The sequence below is a fragment of the Anoplopoma fimbria genome, chromosome 13, assembly GCF_027596085.1.
Source record: "Anoplopoma fimbria isolate UVic2021 breed Golden Eagle Sablefish chromosome 13, Afim_UVic_2022, whole genome shotgun sequence".
Classification (NCBI taxonomy): Eukaryota; Metazoa; Chordata; class Actinopteri; order Perciformes; family Anoplopomatidae; genus Anoplopoma; species Anoplopoma fimbria.
Genome location: NC_072461.1, coordinates 4777361 through 4800223, shown reverse-complemented (window position 1 = coordinate 4800223; position 22863 = coordinate 4777361). Strand labels below are relative to the sequence as shown.

The 22863-nt window shown below is 39.7% G+C and overlaps 1 protein-coding gene across 1 annotated transcript; it reads left to right on the top strand.

The window, feature by feature from the left end:
• Window positions 1-1685: 1685 nt before the first annotated feature.
• hip1rb (huntingtin interacting protein 1 related b) lies at window positions 1686-20875 on the top strand. Its single transcript, XM_054610445.1, has 32 exons — window positions 1686-2042; window positions 9014-9077; window positions 9511-9653; window positions 9992-10048; window positions 10248-10328; window positions 10454-10530; window positions 10764-10825; window positions 11539-11679; window positions 11808-11865; window positions 12117-12192; window positions 12429-12602; window positions 12710-12765; window positions 12875-12947; window positions 13284-13467; window positions 13558-13646; window positions 13747-13863; window positions 13958-14059; window positions 14259-14453; window positions 15558-15705; window positions 15820-15906; window positions 16017-16124; window positions 16339-16475; window positions 17190-17300; window positions 17419-17477; window positions 17739-17769; window positions 17898-17960; window positions 18111-18211; window positions 18371-18476; window positions 18623-18746; window positions 18833-18894; window positions 19458-19688; window positions 19792-20875. The coding sequence occupies exons 1-32, from the start codon at window positions 1950-1952 to the stop codon at window positions 19798-19800; spliced, it is 3219 nt and encodes a 1072-aa protein (XP_054466420.1). The 5' UTR covers window positions 1686-1949; the 3' UTR covers window positions 19801-20875.
• Window positions 20876-22863: the final 1988 nt, after the last annotated feature.

Here is a 22863-nt window from a genome sequence, read left to right as displayed (position 1 = left end):
CTCTTATTAACATTACCTCATAATCAGAGACAACAGAAGGCTGAAATGGTAGTATGGGGGAGCTCAGGTTGTCGCTCGCAAACTCAGTCTGTAAACCTCTACTGCTGTCTAGTGGATAACATTTGAAATTGCTGCCTTTGCCATATGTTAGGAGCATGTTTCCTTATACAATAAAATAAAAATAAAAATAAAAATAGAATAAAATACTCTGGGGGAAAAACTTTGCTCTCTGTGCTTTTGGATTGCTTTCCATAGACCCAAGCATGTGTGCACTGAACTATTCTCACATGACTTATCAGTCCTATCATGTCACATGTCAGGGCTCCCACTCAGTAATTTATCAATGGATGTGAGTTGGGCCTTGCCAGTTCAGAAACTGGTTGAGAATGTGTGTGCAGTTTTTAGACCATGTGTAAAAATGTGAAAGAGCCAGTTCAGCCTGAAGGGCAAACACTTCCTTTTGTTCCCTTCTCCTGTTGTCCCATCACATGCATACTTAGGAACAAAACATCATGGTCACAACTCCACCCGGCGCTACAAACGTGAAATTCCAGTCCTACAACCTTGAAGAGGTCTGAAATGCAGTCAGATCCTAAAATGTATATAAGAAACAACTGAAGTGTTAGTTTTCTTCTTCCAGTGTCAAACAACAGCTCAGGAAATGCATGTTGTCCATTTTTTTAAATGTATGACATTTACTTTATATCTTTTATTCTTTGAATGGATTTCTCTGTGAAGGTTTGGGCTGAAGTTGTGAAATGATAAAAGATGAAGGAAGCGGACGAACAAAACAAGTTATTCCACGTACTTCTGGTCATTTCAGCCAAGTCGAGTAAAGATGGACAAAGCAAGAGGCACCACACTCCATGGTTTATCCATTAAAGAAGGTTATATGCCAATGTGAGAAGAAAAACAATTGTTGTTTGTTGATGTCCTTTATTTAAGATTATCATCTGAGGACATTTAAATAACCAGAAGCAGAGGAATTAGAGTGTCTGATCCATTGCTGACGTTTAAAGCTGTGAGCCTAATAAAACAGCTTCCCCCAATTATGAGGAAAAAGATCCCTGAGTGAATTCCTCATAAGTGAGTACAGGACATTGAGTGTTGTAGTCACTAAAGCGAACAATATCTTTATAAAACTCATCAATGTTCATACATTTTTTTCTGTCACTGAATTGCCCTGAAAGCCTAAAGACATTTTGAACAGTGTTCAGTTTTATTTTAGAGGACTTATCAGCCTTGGTTGCATTCTTTTCCTATACATCTTGGGGGCACAAATACCTGCAACCATATGAGCTGCTCTGCTAAATACAGTCCCGAAACATTGATTTTGAAATATTATTGAGTTTGCTTGAATGCCATAACATTGTTTGTAATAATATGGTCAATAGTACGATGCTTTAAAGTTATGGCCTGGCCCATGTTTCCATGTGTCACAGCAGTCTACCCTAATCTGAGCATCATTTCCTGGTTCCTTATTCCACCACTACTTCACTGTTATTATAAAATCAGATGCAATCTCAGGCTTATCAGAGTAAAAAAAAAAAAAAAAGATAATCCTCATGTGTTTTCATTTCATTCAGGTGACGTCACTGTATGCAGCTGAGAGACACGGACGGATGAGCGTGTCTCGACCAAAAAAAAAAAGAACCGAAACACACAGCATAATGTATAAAAAGGAAAAGTCTGATGCAAAACACTCATCTGCGATGATGTCTGAGGCAGAAGAGATGATGATGATTTCCTCCACCTTGGGGGAGGATCTATCTACGTAACGCAGTCATTGCTCTTCCTCCTTCAGCCGCGATGCAGCACCAGCAATGAAGCCGCAGCTTGGAGATGTCCCACAGAGACTATGGCGTCTAGATAGAAGAGGACGCTGATATATTTACTCTAGCCTGAACGTTTTTTTTTCTTGTTGAAACCGTCATTGTCCAATCTAAAGGATGAACAGCATGAGGCATGTGCCCACACGGGTGAAATCCAGGCGAACTGAGGCCAACCTCGGAGCGGAGAGGGAGCATTTTGACAAGCAGCAGGTAAAAACAGAGAGACTCTGCGTGTTAAAGCTCACTGAGGGGACCTGCGCCTTTTAACAGCCTGATGTGGCTTCACTTGGTGTGTGTGTGTGTGTGTGTGTGTGTGTGTGTGTGTGTGTGTGTGGTACTCTCAGTGAAGGCTACCGCATAGGCCACATTTCCAATTAACACCTTGCCTTTGGAATTGAATGGATTGTGAATTAAAGGAGCAGTTCACAAGTTTTACCCTCTTACCTGTAGTACATAAATCCATTTTTCCAGTGTGGCAGAGACGTCTGCTTTCTCTTCATTAATGGGACTATGTGGCATTCGGCATGTGGTCAAAGCACTAAAAGATACATTTGAAATGTAGTAGTTTGTAAAGCTCAACATAAATGTCTCTGTCCAGAAATGCTGACCTGGGTTCTTAATATAATCCATGGTTTTGTACAGTTTAATGTTTTATACAATCGGATAAAGAGGACTACAGGTAAGAGAAAAAAGGTCAATTTTGTAATTTGTGGTGAACTTTTCGTTTAAATGTCTTGAAAGCATCGGCCTACTTGGGAAAAAAATAGTAGACTGAGGACTTAAGGCCATCCGTGTCCATACTTTGCTCTTTGTATTGACACAAAGCTCAGTCCTCCCTGGAGTCTGTAAATTGACATCATGCTGATCAAGTCCTTCTGGTTTGGCCACCATTCCTCCCATACAGCCATTTGTTTCATGTCTTTAACAGCCTTCAGGTGGATAAAGCACTTAAATAGTGCTTTAACTTTGAGCTAAAATACCCAGTTCTTCAGTGTGTCTGATTCAGTTTCCTTTCTGTGTGTGCACGGAAGGAATGAGGTTTGTTACATTCTTCATGCAACAACAGGTGCTTTGTGGTTTCTGCCAGTTGCCTCACTGCAGTCATCACCATCAAGATACTCTATTGTGGATGGTTTTGTTGACTAAGTGCTAAAAATCTGTTAGTCCCCCCCCCGCACACACACACACACACACACACACACGCACTCCCGTCAGTCTCACATGGAAATGTGAGATTCTGACAAGGTTGAGCAACTACACAAATTGTTAAACAGCTGCCCAGGAGTTCAGACTTCCAGTACGTTCAGTATTATGCTATCTAAAATGGGCTGTGCTTTTCCTCCGCCCAGTGTATTTCCCTCTGTCAGTGTTTTATTTGCTTATGAAGCACGTGCAGAGAGGTGGAGCCGAGGTGCTTGGATCCCTGCTTGCCTTTCATCTGCCACCCTTTTCTTTCTCACAAAATAGCGAGAATAAATCATATGTTACAGTTAAATCATAATCTAATTTTCATTAGATTATGATTTAACTGTAACATTTTTTTTAATAAACATTAACATGTTTGTTGCCACAAGTTAACTTGTTAAATGTTGCAGCATATTTGTTTATAAGAACAGCAAACGGCATCAAACAGGCCCAGTTTTGATCGCTAAACTGGCCATTGTTGCGTTGCTTAGTTTAATGCAATGCAACATATGTTCAACAAGGCATGTTGTGTGTGTAAAGGACAAGTGTTGTTTAAAATTCACAGCTTATTCAGACCTGAGTGGAAAAGTAAAATTTGAAGCTTTGAACTGATGTTCTTGTTTATATGAATGACTGTCGGGTGCCACTGGTCAGCTGAATGAATTCACTGGGCAATATGCAAATGAAGTAGGCAGTATGTGGCTGTATCTGACTCCTGATTATTGTACGGCTCTTTACCACCTCCTAATTCGAATTTTACTACAAGTAGTTTGGTGGATGTGGAGACTCAACTGGTGAACTACTTGCAAAACGTACTGACTAAGTAGTTTTAAAACGGCACATTGTGCAGCTATTTAACCTTGTAGTGTCAAAAGTATCCTGTGTGTAGGTGGGAGCCCCTTTATTCCTCTATCATATCTATATATATATATATATATATATATATATATAGATATGATAGAGGAATGCTGACAGCATATATCATGTCATAGAGATTCTCAGTATTGCTGATTCATCAAGAGCTCTTACTGAAACTCCTGCTGCACCTCACTGTCACTCCTCTCCTGCGTTCTTTCCTCTTTGTGTTGACCTCGGTACCAAGGTGAAATGTCTCACACAGCTTCCTGTGTGTTTGTGTGTCGTGTTTGCTTTCCCTCACTCCTGTTGCCTGAGTGAGTGCCCTTGAGAGAGGGAAAGGGGGATGGGAGTACCAGAGGGCAAAAACACATCTACTGAGTGGGAGTAGAGAGAGAATTAAAAGCACGTTGGTCAGGATTGTTTCACTCACAAAAGGCTGATGTTTTAAAAACAGACTCTGTTTTTTTAGAGTCAAGTTTTTTAGCAGTATAACCATACAAACATTATTTAGAAAATGTGCTCATAATGCCCCAAAATGTCCTTTTTCATTTTCAGAAAAAAACACTAACCTAAAAGACACAATGTAATCATAAAACTTCCTCTATTATATGATAGATGTTTTGTTTTGCTGCTTTTGTTGACATATTTCATAAAATTAAAGTGAATTCTCTTCAGTGCAAGTTTTATCATATCAAAGTCAAGTCTTTAATGACAAAATATGTATCTTATTTCGCATGAGTGTTTCTATTATAGCTGTTGCCATGTTTGTCTATGGTTGCTATTCACTAAATATCCCGGTGTGTCCTTTAATCCAGTGATTTTAGTAAAGGATATGATGTACAAACACAATTTGTTGTTAAAATTATAGCAATAAGAGTTGACGGTAAACCTGAGGGATTTCAATTTGCAGCACATCATATAAACACCACCTGTGATTTTGGGGCTGGAAGAGTGCTTTTATATATCTGTTTAGGGACAGATGAGCAGTGAGAAGAGGAATACAACTGGATGTCCAGTGTGTCTTTCTTTGTTGTGATTATTCCCTGTGTTGATGTGGGAGAGGCTGTGCTAGCAACACAATAAGACATTGATAAAATGCAAGAGTTACATTTTAAAACCATTTGATCTGAGAAATAATATTGAATTGACAAAGCTGTTAAAAGAGAACTTTTAACGCCTTAATTTTGCATTTGCTTTATTGCGTCTGTGAATCATGGCTTCAACTGATTTAATACACCGGTCAGGTGAATAGTCGGCATTCCTGTTAGTGCTTCATCTAGCTAACAGGTGTGAACTGCGCTAAAGACTGTTTGTGACCTTGTCAGCCAGAGCCCCAGCAGCAGTCTGTTGAATTAAGCTGATAAGGACCTGCAATAAGTGCTCTCACCTCAGAGCATTATGTCCAGTGAGAAGCAGCTCAGGTGTAGCGCTGATGTTTTGACTTCATTAACTTCATACACTCAGCCACACCAGGATGTCCAAGCACATGGACACACTGCTTAAAGGCAGAGATGACAAGGTAAGGCAGAGACGCCTCATGGTTGGAGATATTCATGCAGCGTGGAGAGACTGTAGAGGCTACTGTAATGCTAGCTGGCAATAGACCTCATGGCAGGCCTCAGGGATTAGTCCAGGCTTTCCCTCCCTCTCACTTCTCCTCTCTGCTGGTCAAAGGATTTACTGACGCTTGAACCACATACAGCACTCACTTGTTGGCCAGTCGAAATGTGTCGATGATTGCTCTGTTAGTAAAAAGTTTGGATATTATCCGACTTCCATTTGACCACGGCATTAAGGAAATGCTATCTGTGTTTGTGCTAGTGTGTGACCTGGGTGTAGGTTGACGGGTGAAATGAGAAGTAGTTACATTTGCAGTTACAATTAAACAAAGCTGACTAGTAATTACAGCTGTAACAATAAGTTGAATAATCAATCGGATAAAACAACATTTGATGAAGTCACCTTGATCTTCAAGAAATGATCATGTTCTATAGACCAAAGGATTAATCAAAAAAATAAAAGGCAGATTTATCGATGATCAATATTCTTTAATTGCAGCTCTCCAGTAGCTAATTAGTTAAAAGCTCTGCTGTAGTTTGATCCCCATGGAACCAGTACCTATTATTTCCCCAGAAGCCTTGAGCAAGGTGAGGTAAGGGTATGTACACTGCAGTGCTTCAACGAGTGACACTGAAATCTGTATATTTTATTCCAAAAATGCTGCACTCGAGCCCATCAGCTGGATGTCTTGTGCTTATTCTGACAGTTAACAGTATGTAGTAATTGGTCACCCTCCATCTCTTGTCCTGCATTTAGTGTCATTCTCCTTTTCGTCCCCAAGGGCTGGGCATCAATTCAGGATGATAATTTATCACCTTTTTATGGAATCATATCGCAATTAAATTGGAATATTGCAATATTGTTATTTCTCAAAAAATATGATTGTTTTTTGCACTAAAGTTATTAAATAAATGAGGAAATACTCAGTATTTTTTATTTGGTAAGTATTCAGTTTACGAGAGCATTCCAAACCAGGTGGTTATTAAATATAGACAATTTATTTATTGAATTGCCAGAAAACATGCTATATAGTGATATGTGTCGTAATTGAGATATGAAGTGATAAGTATCGGGTGGAATATTTTGTCCATATCGCCTAGTCCTACTGTCCCGTCCCTCGCTCAGTCGCTGCTCTCTGACTGACAGCCATTCTGAATGTACTATGAGAGTCTCCCTCCAGCCTCCCTGCTCAGCGGCCATCTGTTGAGGCCTCAGTGCCAGGCTCTGTGTGCCAGAGCGCAGCCCCCATCCAACCCAATCTTCTGCCCCAGCTGTCGGCCTTCCTCCCCCAAACAAACCCCTCATTGTCACACAGGCCTCCATGCTCGCCCGCTGCACTTGCCCTGTGTAAACGATGAGGCAGCAGTCCATTTGCGTCAGAAGCGGTCCACCCCTCTCGCTCTGAACGCCACAGTAGCCCCTCTGTGCTTTGTTATGTGACCGTGTATGTTTTGGTGGTTCTGTGTGTGTGGATTGGGAGTGGGGGGGGGGTTTGTAATGTATTTAAGAGACTTTTATAGGGTTGGTGGGATTAGGGGCATCTGCTACTGATATGTGATTATGTTTCAAACAAAGATGTGACAAGCTTGTGTTTGGGGTAAGACCAGAGAACCAGAGTCTTATGCCGTCATGTACTGGTATGTGCAACTTCTACTACATGTTTTAGTTACGCACTCATGTTTAAGGAGCGTTTTGATGCAGGAAAATACTGTGGGAAGAGAGACCGAGATTGTAGATGCTTCTGCTTAAATGCTTGTATTTTGGATTAGTCTCTTATGTAATACTGTGATGGTGAAGCTGGCTTGCTAGCATCATGTAGATTATGTCTTTCAATGGATGTGTTAAAAGGACACAGTGCTCATTAACATGTAGATGAGAACTTGTATTACGTTTTTCCTATTTTGGTGCAAATTGGATTTGACTGAGGTCCATAAATACTAAAATAATCACAGTTAAGTGTGTTGGGGAGAGTTATTAAAAAAATAATATGTATTTTCCCAATATCTTAAACTGCACCCAGATGTTTTTTCCTGCAGGTTTAAACAAAGACTAGCAGTTCTTGATTGCAACTCCTCAGTGTAGACTGACTTGTGACTTAAGGCTTGCCACACAGTTTTTAAGCCTGATTTAGCTTTGGGTGTTGTCACAGTAGTCCAGAGTAATTGTTAATGGCGTTTAACAGCATATATATATATAGTGATATAATCATTATGTGTGAGTGAGTTAGTTGATAGTTGTTTACATATTATACATCTGCTGTGCAGTTGGGCTCAAATTGATATTAATTTTATGAGGTAATTAAATATAATTTTAAAGCCAGGAAAGAAGGAGATGGATTGATATATTTAAATCCATCAGTGATACATTTTCCCCCAACCATACAATTTTTAATTACTTTCAAAGGTCTTCATGGAAATGCAGTTCAAACTGTGGAACTCCCTGCAATTCTTACAGTCCACTGTGTAGGACATTCTCCATCTTTGACTACATCTTGTTTATGCTTTTATCTTTGAAAATCACAGCCCTGATCACAGCTGCTGTAAGCCAGTATTGGTTCCATGGTTATTTCAGCATTAAGATACTGTAAAGAAAAACATTCTACATCATACACTTTTGCTCAAGAGGTATTTATTTATATCAAATTTATTCGAATATTAGTTTGTTTTTTAAAAACATTAATAATGATGTGCTAATTAAACAAAGACCTTTTTAAAAATAAGGTTTATTTCTCACAGATGGGGAATGACCATAAAGAGCACCCTGGTGTAACATGACCACACCAGGAAGTTATGTTGCTTTTGTGTCTGAGGTTCATTTAAATAAGTGGATGTCTACGGGGACACATATCCAACAGTGTGGAGATCCAGACTGTGTGTTTTTTTTTTTTTTTTTTTTTGTCTCTCCCTTCCTGCTCCTTTTCTGCGACACTTGTTTAACCGGCTGTACCGGTTGCAGAGCAGTTTGTTGTGTGCTCTGTTATTCTGGTGCCACTCAGTCTCTCTCATGCTTTCATAATCAGGAGGATAGTATGTAATGTTATCTTAATAAGCAGGGTTTGTTTTCTCTGACCTGAGCTCCCATAGATCCACCACACACATTTAGTTTGTTGACATTACAAGTAGGTAAGCAGCACTAGATATGGAAAAACAATGTTTGATTCATATTTTAATCAAGATATTCGTGATGTAGCACCAGCATCGAAACAAAAGGAATCTGCACGACTTCTTTTCTGTGGTCACCTTTCACTATAAATCAGTCTAAGCTTAGCATTAATCTAGCTGCTAGTTCTTCCTGAATTACTCTCTGTTTCTGGTCGGTTAAAATCCGGCTAACCATAAGGTGTGAGCCAAAAGTCCTCCTGTGTGTACACAGTGCAGAGTCATTGTTTCTCTGATTCATTCCAGTCAGTGCAGCGCAGCCTGTTATCATTTGTTTGCCTCCCATTCTTTGTTTAACTTCTCATGACTTATGTGTTTGTTGTTTTGTCTATTGTAAGCACTACATTTGATGGTTGTGTGGGTGGAGAAGCAAGCTGTACAAGATCCAAGATTAACTCCTCTCATCTCCTCTCCTTTCAGCTGAGCAGCATCAGCAAGGCCATCACCTCCAGTGAGATGCCTGTGAAGGAGAAACATGCACGACGTATCCTTTAAAAAAAATGAAATCACATTTCAAACTAACATCAGGAGAGTTTTACTGTTCTGTTTATATCAGTAGTGTCTGGTACTGCCTTCACATCACAACTTTTAAGGTCATTTATTTCATTCATATGCTATTAGTGTCTCTTTTTGAACAAAGTTGTCATTGTTAACCTTCTTTGAGGGAAATGTGTCTGCACAGTTAATATGTATATATATATGTATATATGTAGTCATCATAAAACAGCATTTTGGGAGAATGTTTATTCAGTAATTTGTTGTATTTGCTGTTTAAACAAAATATTAGGATGGGATCTAACAACAGAAGGCACCAGTCAGAGGTGTAAACCAAAACAGGAACATATCTCTTCATTTCCTTGTGAGATTTTTTCAGAAAGGCACATGTTGTACGTGCTTCCTTAACAGCATGACAACAGGAATCATCCTGGGGACTCACAGGGAGAAGGGAGCCTACACCTTCTGGTCCTACGCTCTGGGCTTACCTCTGGCTGGCAGCTCCATCCTCAGCTGGAAATTCTGCCATGTACTGCACAAAGTCCTGCGGGATGGACACCGCAATGTACGGCAGCTTACTATCTGTGACACCAGGGAGATGTTAAAAGAGCATATTTGTTTAGTGATCAGAGACTGTTGCAGCATCATGAGTTCAACATCAAGCTTTGAAAAATAATTAAACAAACAATTTGTTAGTTTTCTCAAATGTGAAAACTGTGAAACCCTACATTATGTGATTATTGACTTAATATTGTCTTTAACTTGTATATATATATATATTTAATATTGTCTTTCTTCCTTTGTTCTATTATGTCTGGTAATAACATCTAAACGGTTCACTTTTAATGTGTAAAATAAGGCTTTTTGCATAAACCTAATGAGAAGAGTTGTTCACTTTCACAGGTTTTACAAGACTGCATGAGGCATCACAGCTCTTTAGTTGAAATTGGGAAACTATGGGTGAGTCCTTGCATCTTTTCATTACATTTTATTTTTTTTTGATTTCAAAAGTATGCAAATGCAAGAAATAGAAACATGTAGTTATATGGATTTCCTGTAAAGCCTGAAATAATCAAAACAAAAGACAAAGGCTTCTACTCAACAAGAATATAGTCATGAATATTATTTGTGCTTAATTCTTGCCCGCCTGCATTTCCAGAGCAACCTCCATGACAAATATGGACAGCTAGTGGCTCTGTATACCAAGGTGCTCTGCACAAAAATGGAGTTTCATGTGAAGGTAAGAGCATCCTCCGTCGGATGTCACACCACACGGTAGATGATACACCTAATGGATGACTCAGCTTAATGTTACACACCGTGAATGGGAATAGACACTAAACCTCCAACAATGCACCTCTGCAGCATTCAGAAATCCCTCCGAACCTGGAAGCCTCCGATGAAGTCCTGGAGCGCACTGCAGGAACCGACATTAATAATGTGTGAGTTTCCAAATACTACAGGAAGTGACTTTATTTAATTATCTGTTTGGCCTTAAATCCACATTTATAATCAGCAATCATAAGCACAGCTGCTGACAGCCAAACCAGCAAAAAAAACCCAAACATAAATAGACAAACACTGCTGCTCGTTTAATTCCACGGGGTCACATCATCATTGTTTCTGAGTGTGGCCTCTTCTCTGTCTAACAGAGGTATCAACTTCTCTGCTGCAGGTTCCAGCTCACAGTGGAGGTGTTCGATTACTTGGACGCAGAGCTGAGGCTGGCTGAGACAGGTGAAAAAAAAACCCCTCCCACCTTTCCCTCATCCTACTCTTCCAAGGAAAAGAAACTTGAGCTACTGTAGAGGGCTGCAGCCTGCTGATATTATCTATTTATGTTAAAAAGTCAAGAGCCCTTTGATTAAAAGGTTATTGTGAGCAACTCTTGTCCTGCCTGTTTTCACATAGACTGTAGTCCATTTAAAAAAAAAAAAAGGATTTCAATCACTTGGTCCAGTTTAAACTCATGTTTGAGGAAATGCCCTTAATTAGAGGACATTAAGTTGATTTCCTCCAGTGCAACTGCAATGGTATGCTCCTCCCATGACTGCAGGGTGCGTGCCCAGGATCAAGTCTTGAAGACCATAAACAAATTTTGCAGCTGTACTGTAAGAGAAGTGTTCTTGTATTCTCAAGGACAGCAAGGTACTTAAGTAACAAGAAAACTGAATGTGAAAACTAACTCTTCAACAGTATCTGACTCAATGGAAGAGTCTGCACTTTATTTTATCAGGAATATTTACAGAATGGGTAAAAATACAGCCTCTGTTTGCACCCCTAGACGCTTTATTAACTATCCGATGAGGATTAGACATGGGCATCATTTAGAAGCCAGCATCTAAAGAGTTCTGCAGCACAGATATTTCAAAAGGAAAAGCACAAAAATGAAATGTTTTAGGGTGACAGGCAAATTGGATTCTTAACATTCTGTCTGATCTCTCTCCTAGTGATCCGACAGCTCAACACATCCATCGCCATCTCCACTCTCACATCAGGCCAGTGTCGGCTGTCTCCACTCATTCAAGTTGTCCAGGACTGTAGTCACCTCTACCACTTCACCGTCAAGCTACTATTCAAGCTGCATGCCTGTAAGGGCAGTTATTACTATATCAACAAAATAAAGCAAATCAATTATGGCTGTAATTCAAGCTATTGCCTTGAAATTATTTTTTTGTTTTTAAAGCATAAGAACGTTGTACGATGTTGTGGCTTTCAGGTCTCCCCGCTGACACCTTACAAGGACACCGTGATCGTTTCCATGACCAGTTCCACAGGTAGGACATCCAAGGCCTCAGGACACGAGTGAATGAGTAATTTTTTTACCAAAGGAAGAGTGCAACATAATCCTGCCTCACCAGGCAGTGCTCACATATATATAGGCACATATATATTTTTGCTGCTGAGTTCAGAGAGGACGGCACTGTTTGCCAAACCTTCTAATTGTGATAAAAAAACATAAAAAAGTGAAATGATCTAATAAGTCTAGAAAATATATGATATTAACTTGTTGTCCTTTGTCCCACAGCCTTAAGACCTTCTTCAATAAAGCCAGAGACATGCTGTACTTCAAGAGGCTGATCCAGATCCCCAAGCTGCCTGATGTAAGTGCTCAGAGGGATAGGGAGAGGTGGGATGACTTCAGTGCAGAGTCACAGCCTCCATCTTGGATGTCAATGACCTCACAATAAACCAATACTGCTACTGCTAGCTACAAACTGGGGCATTTTGCTTATTATTTATGTAGACAGCTATGATCTGTTGAATCTTGCCATTGCCGTTTTCTCATAGATAACCATAAATACAACAGTAAAGTACCTTTTGTCTGTCTCCTTGTCAGTCCCCACCTAACTTCCTGCATGCAGCCTCACTGGCTAAGCACGTGAAGCCAGTGGTGGTCATCCCGGATGAGTACGAACCAGAGCAACAAGATGACGACGACGATGATCCCGAGCCGCTCATCGACGTCAGCAACGTCTCAACATCCAGCCTACAGGCACAGCCACAGCCACAGGTATGGCCCGTAGGTCACTGATGCATGCATAAAGTCACTCACACTTATACAATAGTACCATAAATCTGTGTTTTCTTTTTTCACTTATTATTTCACTTTTTTTTCAGCAATTCGACATATTTGATCAGACCTTTGGACCTCCCAATGGAGGCTTCGATGAGCGGTGAGTCAGGGTGTTTTTAACTTTTAACCTGTGATCGTCATTCCAACAATTGGGTTACAGTATGAGATCTATGCCAGAACATTATGAATGTGTGTTTTCTGTCCGGCAGGGATCTCCAGATTGAGAGCCTAAAGCAGGACCTGGAGTTGTTGAGAGCAGAGCTGGAGAAAGTCAAAGCAGAGGTAAGGACTGTTCTGACTGTCTGAATCACCTGTTTCAGGCTTCTTTTGTTAGTGCATAGAAGAGGTGTGGTAGTAGAGGGCATTATTATCTACGTGCAAAGGAATCTGGGTCATGTGTTGGGTGGAAGCAAATGCTGCTCCTGACATGTGGAATGTGGCAAGTAGCCTCTGGACCAGACAGGGGTGTCCAGTTGAGATTTTTGACGTCATGGCATTTTGCCTTTTTTTGCATGATATCCCTCCCCTCTCTGCTGTGTGCATCGTGATTTTTCTATAGGCATTTGTACTGACACCGGTAGATTTTTCCTAAAATACAGATCTCTCTTTATCCTGAAGGCTCAGCGTTACATCACACAGCTGAAGTCCCAAATCAACAGTTTGGAGGCAGAACTGGAAGAACAGCGTGCACAGAAGCAACGTGCTCTTGTGGAAAATGAACAACTGCGCATGGAGCTGGAGGCTACTCGTCGCCGAAACGCAGAACATGAGGGCACACAGGCCGTCTTCATTGAAGCAGAAAGTAAAACATAGTCAATACTGTCTCTAATATACATCGACAAAATGTGGTCAAGTGCATATGAAAACCCTGTCATCTGTCTCTGATGTGCAGAAAGAGCGCAGGCCACTGAGCAGCGGTACAATAAGCTGAAGGAGAAACACACAGAGCTGGTGTCCAGCCATGCTGAACTACTGCGGAAGGTAGAGACAGACTGCAGACCAGACCTCAGATGTTTGTTTTTAATTAGATGTCAGCACCTGGCTGTGTGTGGTAACACTAAATGTGTTAATGTGCCGACAGAGTGCAGACACTGTGAAGATGCTATCAGCAACCCAGCAGACCCAGGAAGAGGTGGAGAGGACCAAACAGCAGCTGTCGTTTGAGGTTGATCGAATAAAACAGGAAGCTGATATGAAGGTTGGTGTTTTGTTTTTTTAACAAGAACATGGAGGTTTCAAGGTAGCAGTGCAGTGTAGATCAATTTAAATAATGCTGTTTATTGTGACTGTAGCTGGAAGAGCAGAAGTTTGAAATGGAGAAGCTGAAGAGAGACCTGGAGGAGAAGATGGCAGAAGTGATGCGCATCAAGGGGACTCTGCAGAGCAGCGAGAAGGTGAGAAGTGTTCACCTGTAAAGTTATAATACAGCCACCACCTCGATGATGTTTAGCTAATTCACCACCATTTAGTATTTAGAGTCGTTCTGTGTTTGGAGGCTTGAGGCCTGCCACACATTTCCGGATGGACTTTCCTTCCGACAATCAAGGCCATCTGCCTCTTCTGGCTTCCCTCACCGCTCTCTCCCTTTGCCAGACGTCGGAGCACATGAACAGCTCAGTGACGGCTCTGCAGGCGGAGAAGGAGCGTCTGATGCGATCTGTGAGTGAGAAGGAGGCGGAGCTGTCGTCTCTGCGGCAGGCTGCCCAGGTGCAGCAGTCGTCACTCCAGCAGGAGCGAGAGAGGAGCAGCAGGGAGCTGGGAGAACTGCAGGGCAAACTGCAGGAGAAGGTCAGTCAGGACGGTCGAGCCGAGCTCAGCAGTGTGAACTGCAGACAAGTCACCCGAGAATAACTGTGTATATTTGTACAATGGCTATGTTTACATGAATTGCAGTATAACAGTTAAAATAATACCTGCAACCCAAACATTTTGGATGTAATGTTTTTTTCCCTTTTTAGTTAAATTATTGGCATGAGTTTTAGACTTGTACTGTACCATATAAACCTAATCAAACTATGACTCAGTCAGTTTTTAAAGCGTTTTAGAAAACTGATAGATAATGGTGTCCAAGCTAATTAATGACACACATTCCACCATCTGACTCTAGCACAGTTTTGGCTTATTTCGTACAAAGATGGCGACAAGGGAAGTCTATACCATGGCGATGGTATGAAGGAAAGACGGAGAATGCTCTGTGGAGTACATTAACGTGAAAATGAACAGAATAGCTTCGCAGGCACTTTATGAAAACCGCTCACATAAATGGTCTTGGAACCAGGCGATCGTCAATTTAAATGTTAATATACAAAGCAAGAGCTTCTAAGATATCCATCCATCCATTTTCTGTAACCTGCTTATCCAGTTAAGGGTCACAGGGGTGCTGGAGCCGATCTCAGCTGTCAATGGGCGAAGGCAGGGTACACCCTGGACAGGTCGCCAGTCTATCACAGGGCGCTTCTAAGATATATTTATAGTTAAAAAAGCGCATACGCATATGCAGAATACTTTTTTTTTTTATTAGAATTTCAACACACAAAGCAAAATGTGGGTGTACATGGCTGCATTTACAGGGATAAATGTGCAAATGCTTCATCTGGACTCCCGGCTCTCTACTTTAGCCCACTCACAGCACCTCAATAAAGGCATTAAGGTTACCGGTTTCATTTGGTCATTTAAGTACAGTAACAACAATTCTTGTTGTTGATGAAACTGTAATATTCGGTGCAATGGGCACTATGCTGATAAAAAGATGAGCTGTCATGAGATATTCTGATATAAAAATCAACCATCTAGTTTATGCATGTCAGAATATTTCTCTTGTCATCAACTTGAATTAAACCATACACGCATGCATGATCATTTGAATGTGTAATTGTGTGTGTGAACATGTAGACGAGTCTGGAGGTGCAGCTGAAGCAGAAACTTTTGGAGGAGCAGTTTGCTCTGCTGCAGGGTACCGTCACAGAGGCTGAGAACATCATCCAAGATGCTGTTGCAAAACTGGATGATCCCCTTCACATACGCTGCACCAGCTCTCCAGGTCAGACCCCTGCTCGATTATTTCAATAGACAAAAACTGAACAGATTAACAGCAAAGTGACTTTAAAAGCATCTTGTGTTTTTTCTTACTCCTCTGTTTGTCCCCCAAATACAGATTACCTCGTAAGTCGGGCAGAGGCCACGCTGGGCTCCGTTGACAAAGTGAAAAAAGGCCATGCAGATTATCTGAGTAACATGGGGGGTGAGTTTTTTCTGCTTCTGATTCAACATGATCCTGCTGACCTCATGACAATTTGTGGCTGGTTTGTTGATGTGGCATACTGCTATCTTAATGTTTGCTCTTGTTTCCAGATGCTGGAGGGCTGCTGAGGGCTCTGACCCAGTTCTCCCACTTGGCTGCGGACACAATCATCAATGGCAGCGCCACTGCACACATGGCACCCACTGACCATGCAGACCGTAAGGAATATCTGAATAACCTCATTGGCATTACATGAGTTATATTAGTATTTATTACACAGCCCATTCAATCAAATGTAAAGCTACATCTCATTCATAAATACAATTTCCAGTTTTGATTTCAAATCTCTCTTGAAGAGAGTTTTAAGTGTCTGTGTAAAAAGAACACAGTATTATGTCTGATAGTTGATCACTGCCCTCTTACACCTAACAGGACTGACAGAGAACTGCAGAGGCTGTGCCACTCAGAGTCTGCAGTTCTTCAAGGACCTGAAGTCCAAGACCACCCTCCAAAGGGCCGACCCGGCCTCCATTCGAGTGATTGTTCAAAAGATCCTTGACTTGGGTCAGGTGAGAGACAATAACACAGAATATCTGTATTCATTTCTTATTAAATACTACTAACAGAATTTGCCAGTGCCTTTCCTTGCGTTACGATAAGAAGACCCAGGTTCACGATATGAGATACGAATAAAAGTTTTAAATAAAAGTATGTTCTTTAAATGAGTACACTTTTCTCAAACAGTTTGCCGCTTGCAGGTGATTAATTTAGCATTTTTTAAGCATTCCTACCAATGCTTGTTTCTGGGACAGTGAGGTGAGCCCAACTCCCAAAGCTGAAAAGTTGGTCTCACATTGATTTTAAGTGGAGATGCACTCTCATTTAAACCACTTTTTATTATTTGCTTGCATGGAGGCCAAAATGAATTGCTGGATTCTGGCTTTGACTGAAGGGGGTGTTGGATTACTGATACATTAACTATTTTAGATTCCCTCTAAAAAGTATGTAATTCATAAGAAGCACCTCCAACTACCTCCTGCAATATGAACAGTGTTAATGCATGACTGTGTTCCAAAGCAGTGTTTGGATGTGGAAATACAACGTGTGGTCTTTTTTTACATTGGTATTTCATGATTTATTTGGATATCAAATCTTATTTCAGGATCAAGACTCGTTAGAATTTAGGTTCCATTTTCCCCCAGTGATGTTTTAAGTCCTTTTTAATAGTGCTCACTTGTATTTTTCTTTATCTTCACAAATCATTTTTCTCTTGTTATATCTAGGAGCTGCGGCCAAAGGGCATGGACGTTCGCCAGGATGAGCTAGGAGATATGGTCGATAAGGAAATGGCTGCAACATCAGCAGCTATCGAGGAGGCTGTCCGCAGGATTGATGTAAGTAATGTAAAACTTACTTTAAGATGTACTAAAATTATCTGTTAAGTATGTTCCTGTTGTATTGTGCAGTGTATCTAATGTAACTGATAAATGTCATGAATGATTTTGTTTAAAGGAAATGATGGATAAGGCACGAAAGGACACATCAGGAATAAAACTGGAGGTCAATGAAAGGTTTGTTTATTTTTGGACCTTTTAAACAGTAACTTGTAACAAGATGCATCATCTGTTTACGTTTATTTAGTCTCAAACTGGTGGGTACATTTATAGTCTTTCAGATTTTCAAATCTCTCATCAGACTAATAATTGTATGCTGAGCACAATACCAAAATGCATTCTATCTTTGTTGCCCTTGTTACCCTTTAGTCATTCTTCAATGAATGTTGTTAACCTGCGAATCACTATGTACACTTACTATTTCACTCTCTTTCACAGAATCCTATTCAGCTGCACAGACCTGATGAAGGTACTGTAGTTTGATGTGTTTCAACTAATGTACTGTATGTAGTACTGCCATAGTCTACCCTAAATATATCCAGGTTTAATTGACATCCTAATTTCTTGGTTCTTCTCTGTTATCATTCACTTTTGTAGGCCATCCGCTTGCTGATCATATCCTCTACAGACTTGCAGAAGGAGATTGTCGAGGGTGGGAGGGTGAGTCACACTGTTCTAATTTTGAATCCATAACTGGCAGCTCGGTTTTGTTTGAATTCAACAGCTTTTGTTTCAAACTCAGGAGCTGCTCTGTTGCATTCAGAAAAACAACTAACAGGGACTAACAGTAGTGTTGTTTGGTTTGTTCAGGGTGCAGCAACCATTAAGGAGTTTTACGCCAGAAACTCTCGCTGGACTGAGGGGCTCATCTCTGCTGCCAAGGCTGTGGGATGGGGAGCCACAGAGATGGTGTAAGTCATACAGGACATTTCATCTTGTATTGCAAAGTGCATGTGTCATTATAAAAAAGAGATTATTGCAGCTGCCAGAGCTAGTTTTTGTAGGGACATTGCTAGAAATGTTGAGTTTCACCTCGGGCACAGTGAACATCTTTACCTGATCCCTCACAGGGAGTCTGCTGATAAGGTGGTGCTGCACACAGGCAAATACGAAGAGTTGATTGTCTGCTCCCACGAGATCGCTGCCAGCACAGCACAGCTGGTTGCTGCCTCAAAGGTAATAGTCTGATTTCCAATGATAAAACCTTGGAGATACTGTATTTATGTAGAAATAAACTACATTGTATTATGCTAATTCATTTGTTGGTTTAAGGTCTAAATTGTGTCATCTGTTCTCACTCAAGCGCTCTCCTCTGCACTCAGGTTAAGGCAGACCGCAACAGTAAGAGGCTGTCGGTTCTCCAGCAGGCTTCTCGCCATGTGAATGAAATGGCAGCTAATGTGGTGGCCTCAACAAGGACGGGCCAGGAGCACCTTGAGGAAAAAGGTGAGTAGAATTTGATCTGTGCACTAGATCATTGTCAACTATGATGTGCATCTGTCTAATAATTCTTAAACACTTTTCATCTGCAGAAACCATGGACTTCTCTGGGATGTCCGTCATCAAGTTGAGAAAAGAAGAAATGGAGTCACAGGTAAGTCAGTCATGGAACTGTGAGGGGTTTTTGAAGAGTGATCGCTAAAGGCTGGAAGTGTATTTGCTTTACTTTTGATACTTGTTAGCTACTGAGAACATTCACTCCTCTTATTTATTTATAATTAAATTGATTTAAATGTAAGTTTCCAAGTCTCCAGGCTTCATCTAAAACACAGGTCATATCATATTTCTTTGATCTTTACTTAATGACATTGAGTTAAGAAAGATACATTTTTGCAGGGTGTTGCTAGGAAGAGATTCTTTTTCTGGTGTGACTTAAAAGCTCTGCAATCTTATCAAAAACTGGACCAATTCCAATTAATATATTCAGCCATAAATAAATTTAAAGAAAACACTATTACACTTTATTACACTGACAGATTAAATGCAAGCACAGGATATAATACTATACTGAACCGGGTTATTTTCCCATTTCACATAAATGATCTTGACAGGCAACTGATTTTACATAGAAGTCATTAAATTAACTTTAAATTGAACTATATATAGCAGAAACGGTTTCAAACATGGATAACCCCCTGGTTATTTCCCGCCCCTCAGGTGAAGCTGCTGGAATTAGAAAGTCAGTTGGAGAACGAGCGTCTGCGTTTGGGCGAGCTGAGGAAGAAGCATTATGAGGTGGCCGGAGTTCCTTCAGAGCAGGTTTCTGAGGATAACGGTGAATCCTCCTTGCTGGACCTTCCTGTCACCATGTCACCAAAACCCAGCAAGCCAGCTCTCTTCAAGAAACCTGCGTTGTTTCAGAGACCCAACGTACCACCCAAAACCGTGGTAAGGGATGTGAAGAAAAGGCTGCGTGTTGTATTTGATGAAATATGATGGACTTGTTGATCAATCAAGTCTTTATTTATCTCTTTTCTTCTGTATGTTACAGTTTAAGTAATGCCGGAGAAGAAGAGGAAAATTCTCCACTAATGGATAGTTGGATTGACCAGATTCACCATGTTATGAACATATGGTTCCTTTAAGTTGCATGCTGACAATCCTCTGCCTCATTCTGCATCTCACTGTTTTCCTTTCTTCCTTCCCTTTTTTGTTTTTTGCCAAAATGGACCAGAAGCCTGATGTTTGACCCTTGATGCCTGTAAGGATTATGCTTTCCTTACCCGCTTTTTTAAAAAGACACATGCACATCCTGTCCAGGCAGAAACATTTTTATTTTAGTCTTTGGCATCAATAATAAAAGTAAAGGTTATTATTATACTTTTAGGCTGTGTGAAAGTATTTTTTTTCTGCATCACAACAATTTTAAATGATTAAGTACTTTTTTTAGAATAGAAACCTTGATAATAATCACAAATCAACAGCATATCTTGTATTTTGTTATTGGCTTTCATCATGCTATGGACAACCTTTATGAACACTATTTGAACGTTTATCACTGAGCACGTCACATTTTGGTTAATGTACACTCTATGCTATTTATGTTGTGGTGGGAGGTAATGGAGAATCACATCATATGTGTCTTTGTTGCTGCAAAAGTTTGACATACCTCTGGCTTTGTCTTCATGATAGAAACGACTTTCTTTCTCAACGGTAAAAGATTGTCTCAGAGGCCTTTGAATGTACCATACTAATGCATTGAATCATACCTGTAAAGACATACAGTCTGTATAGGACTGTGCCACTCGCACTAAGTATAATTTATATCTACACTTCTCTTGAATGTCCCTTTATCATAGGACCTGGATATTATGTTGAAGCAAATATATATTTGTGACTTAATGCTTGCACACAAATATCAAATGTAATTTGTCAAATTCTTCTTTTTGGCTGAATGAAGATTTAGGGTTTGTTATTGTACAACATGAAGGTGATCAAGCTCTCTTTGCCTCTAGGAGCTTTTCATACAGGGTCTTAAAATGCATTTTTTTTATGTTCTTTCTTTTCCTCTGTTTGAAATGTCTTTATACACTCAGATCTATTAATATATTTTAGTAAAGATAATAGTGGTCTCACCTTGTAAGAAGTGTAAATGTCAAACAGATGAACAATAAATGTTTGATTTAGTGTCCTATTGTGTTTGTGTGTCTCTTAAGCTTTTTTTGTAGGTCTGATATGTTCAACGATTTGATCAATAACGACATGACAAAAAATATATTCAATAAGACACAAAGACTTTCAAATAACTATAGAAATATTATATATTGGCGAGGTTGGTCGATAAAAATAAATTAAGTGAATTTTCCATTCATACTCTTTTCATATCTAACAAAAAAGTTACTTGCATATTCTGTTAATACAAAATAGGAAAATTACCCATGCATACAATACGAATATTTAATATACTCGTTTTTTAATTTTCTTTTTTCTAAAATTTGATTTTTCAGACATGCTTATTATAGGCTTCCTGTACCTCCAGTGCAAAGTAGTGCTGAGCTATTTTAAAAGCTAAATGATGTGCAGAGAAGGTTGAGGCATGCGCACAAGGACTTTGAGACAACGTGGAGGTAGGGCTGCTGCCTTCAGGGGCGGTCATTCTGCATCTCACTGTTTTCCTTTCTTCTTTTCCTTTTTTGTTTTTTGTTTTTTGCCAAAATGGACCAGAAGCCTGATGTTTGACCCTTGATGCCTGTAAGGATTATGCTTTCCTTACCCGCTTTTTTAAAAAGACACATGCACATCCTGTCCAGGCAGAAACATTTTTATTTTAGTCTTTGGCATCAATAATAAAAGTAAAGGTTATTATTATACTTTTAGGCTGTGTGAAAGTATTTTTTTTCTGCATCACAACAATTTTAAATGATTAAGTACTTTTTTTAGAATAGAAACCTTGATAATAATCACAAATCAACAGCATATCTTGTATTTTGTTATTGGCTTTCATCATGCTATGGACAACCTTTATGAACACTATTTGAACGTTTATCACTGAGCACGTCACATTTTTGTTAATGTACACTCTATGCTATTTATGTTGTGGTGGGAGGTAATGGAGAATCACATCATATGTGTCTTTGTTGCTGCAAAAGTTTGACATACCTCTGGCTTTGTCTTCATGATAGAAACGACTTTCTTTCTCAACGGTAAAAGATTGTCTCAGAGGCCTTTGAATGTACCATACTAATGCATTGAATCATACCTGTAAAGACATACAGTCTGTATAGGACTGTGCCACTCGCACTAAGTATAATTTATGTCTACACTTCTCTTGAATGTCCCTTTATCATAGGACCTGGATATGATGTTGAAGCAAATATATATTTGTGACTTAATGCTTGCACACAAATATCAAATGTAATTTGTCAAATTCTTCTTTTTGGCTGAATGAAGATTTAGGGTTTGTTATTGTACAACATGAAGGTGATCAAGCTCTCTTTGCCTCTAGGAGCTTTTCATACAGGGTCTTAAAATGCATTTTTTTATGTTCTTTCTTTTCCTCTGTTTGAAATGTCTTTATACACTCAGATCTATTAATATATTTTAGTAAAGATAATAGTGGTTTCACCTTGTAAGAAGTGTAAATGTCAAACAGATGAACAATAAATGTTTGATTTAGTGTCCTATTGTGTTTGTGTGTCTCTTAAGCTTTTTTTGTAGGTCTGATATGTTCAACGATTTGATCAATAACGACATGACAAAAAATATATTCAATAAGACACAAAGACTTTCAAATAACTATAGAAATATTATATATTGGCGAGGTTGGTCGATAAAAATAAATTAAGTGAATTTTCCATTCATACTCTTTTCATATCTAACAAAAAAGTTACTTGCATATTCTGTTAATACAAAATAGGAAAATTACCCATGCATACAATACGAATATTTAATATACTAGTTTTTTATTGTTTTTTTTTTCTAAAATTTGATTTTTCAGACATGCTTATTATGCTTCCTGTACCTCCAGTGCAAAGTAGTGCTGAGCTATTTTAAAAGCTAAATGATGTGCAGAGAAGGTCGAGACATGCGCACAAGGACTTTGAGACAACGTGGAGGTAGGGCT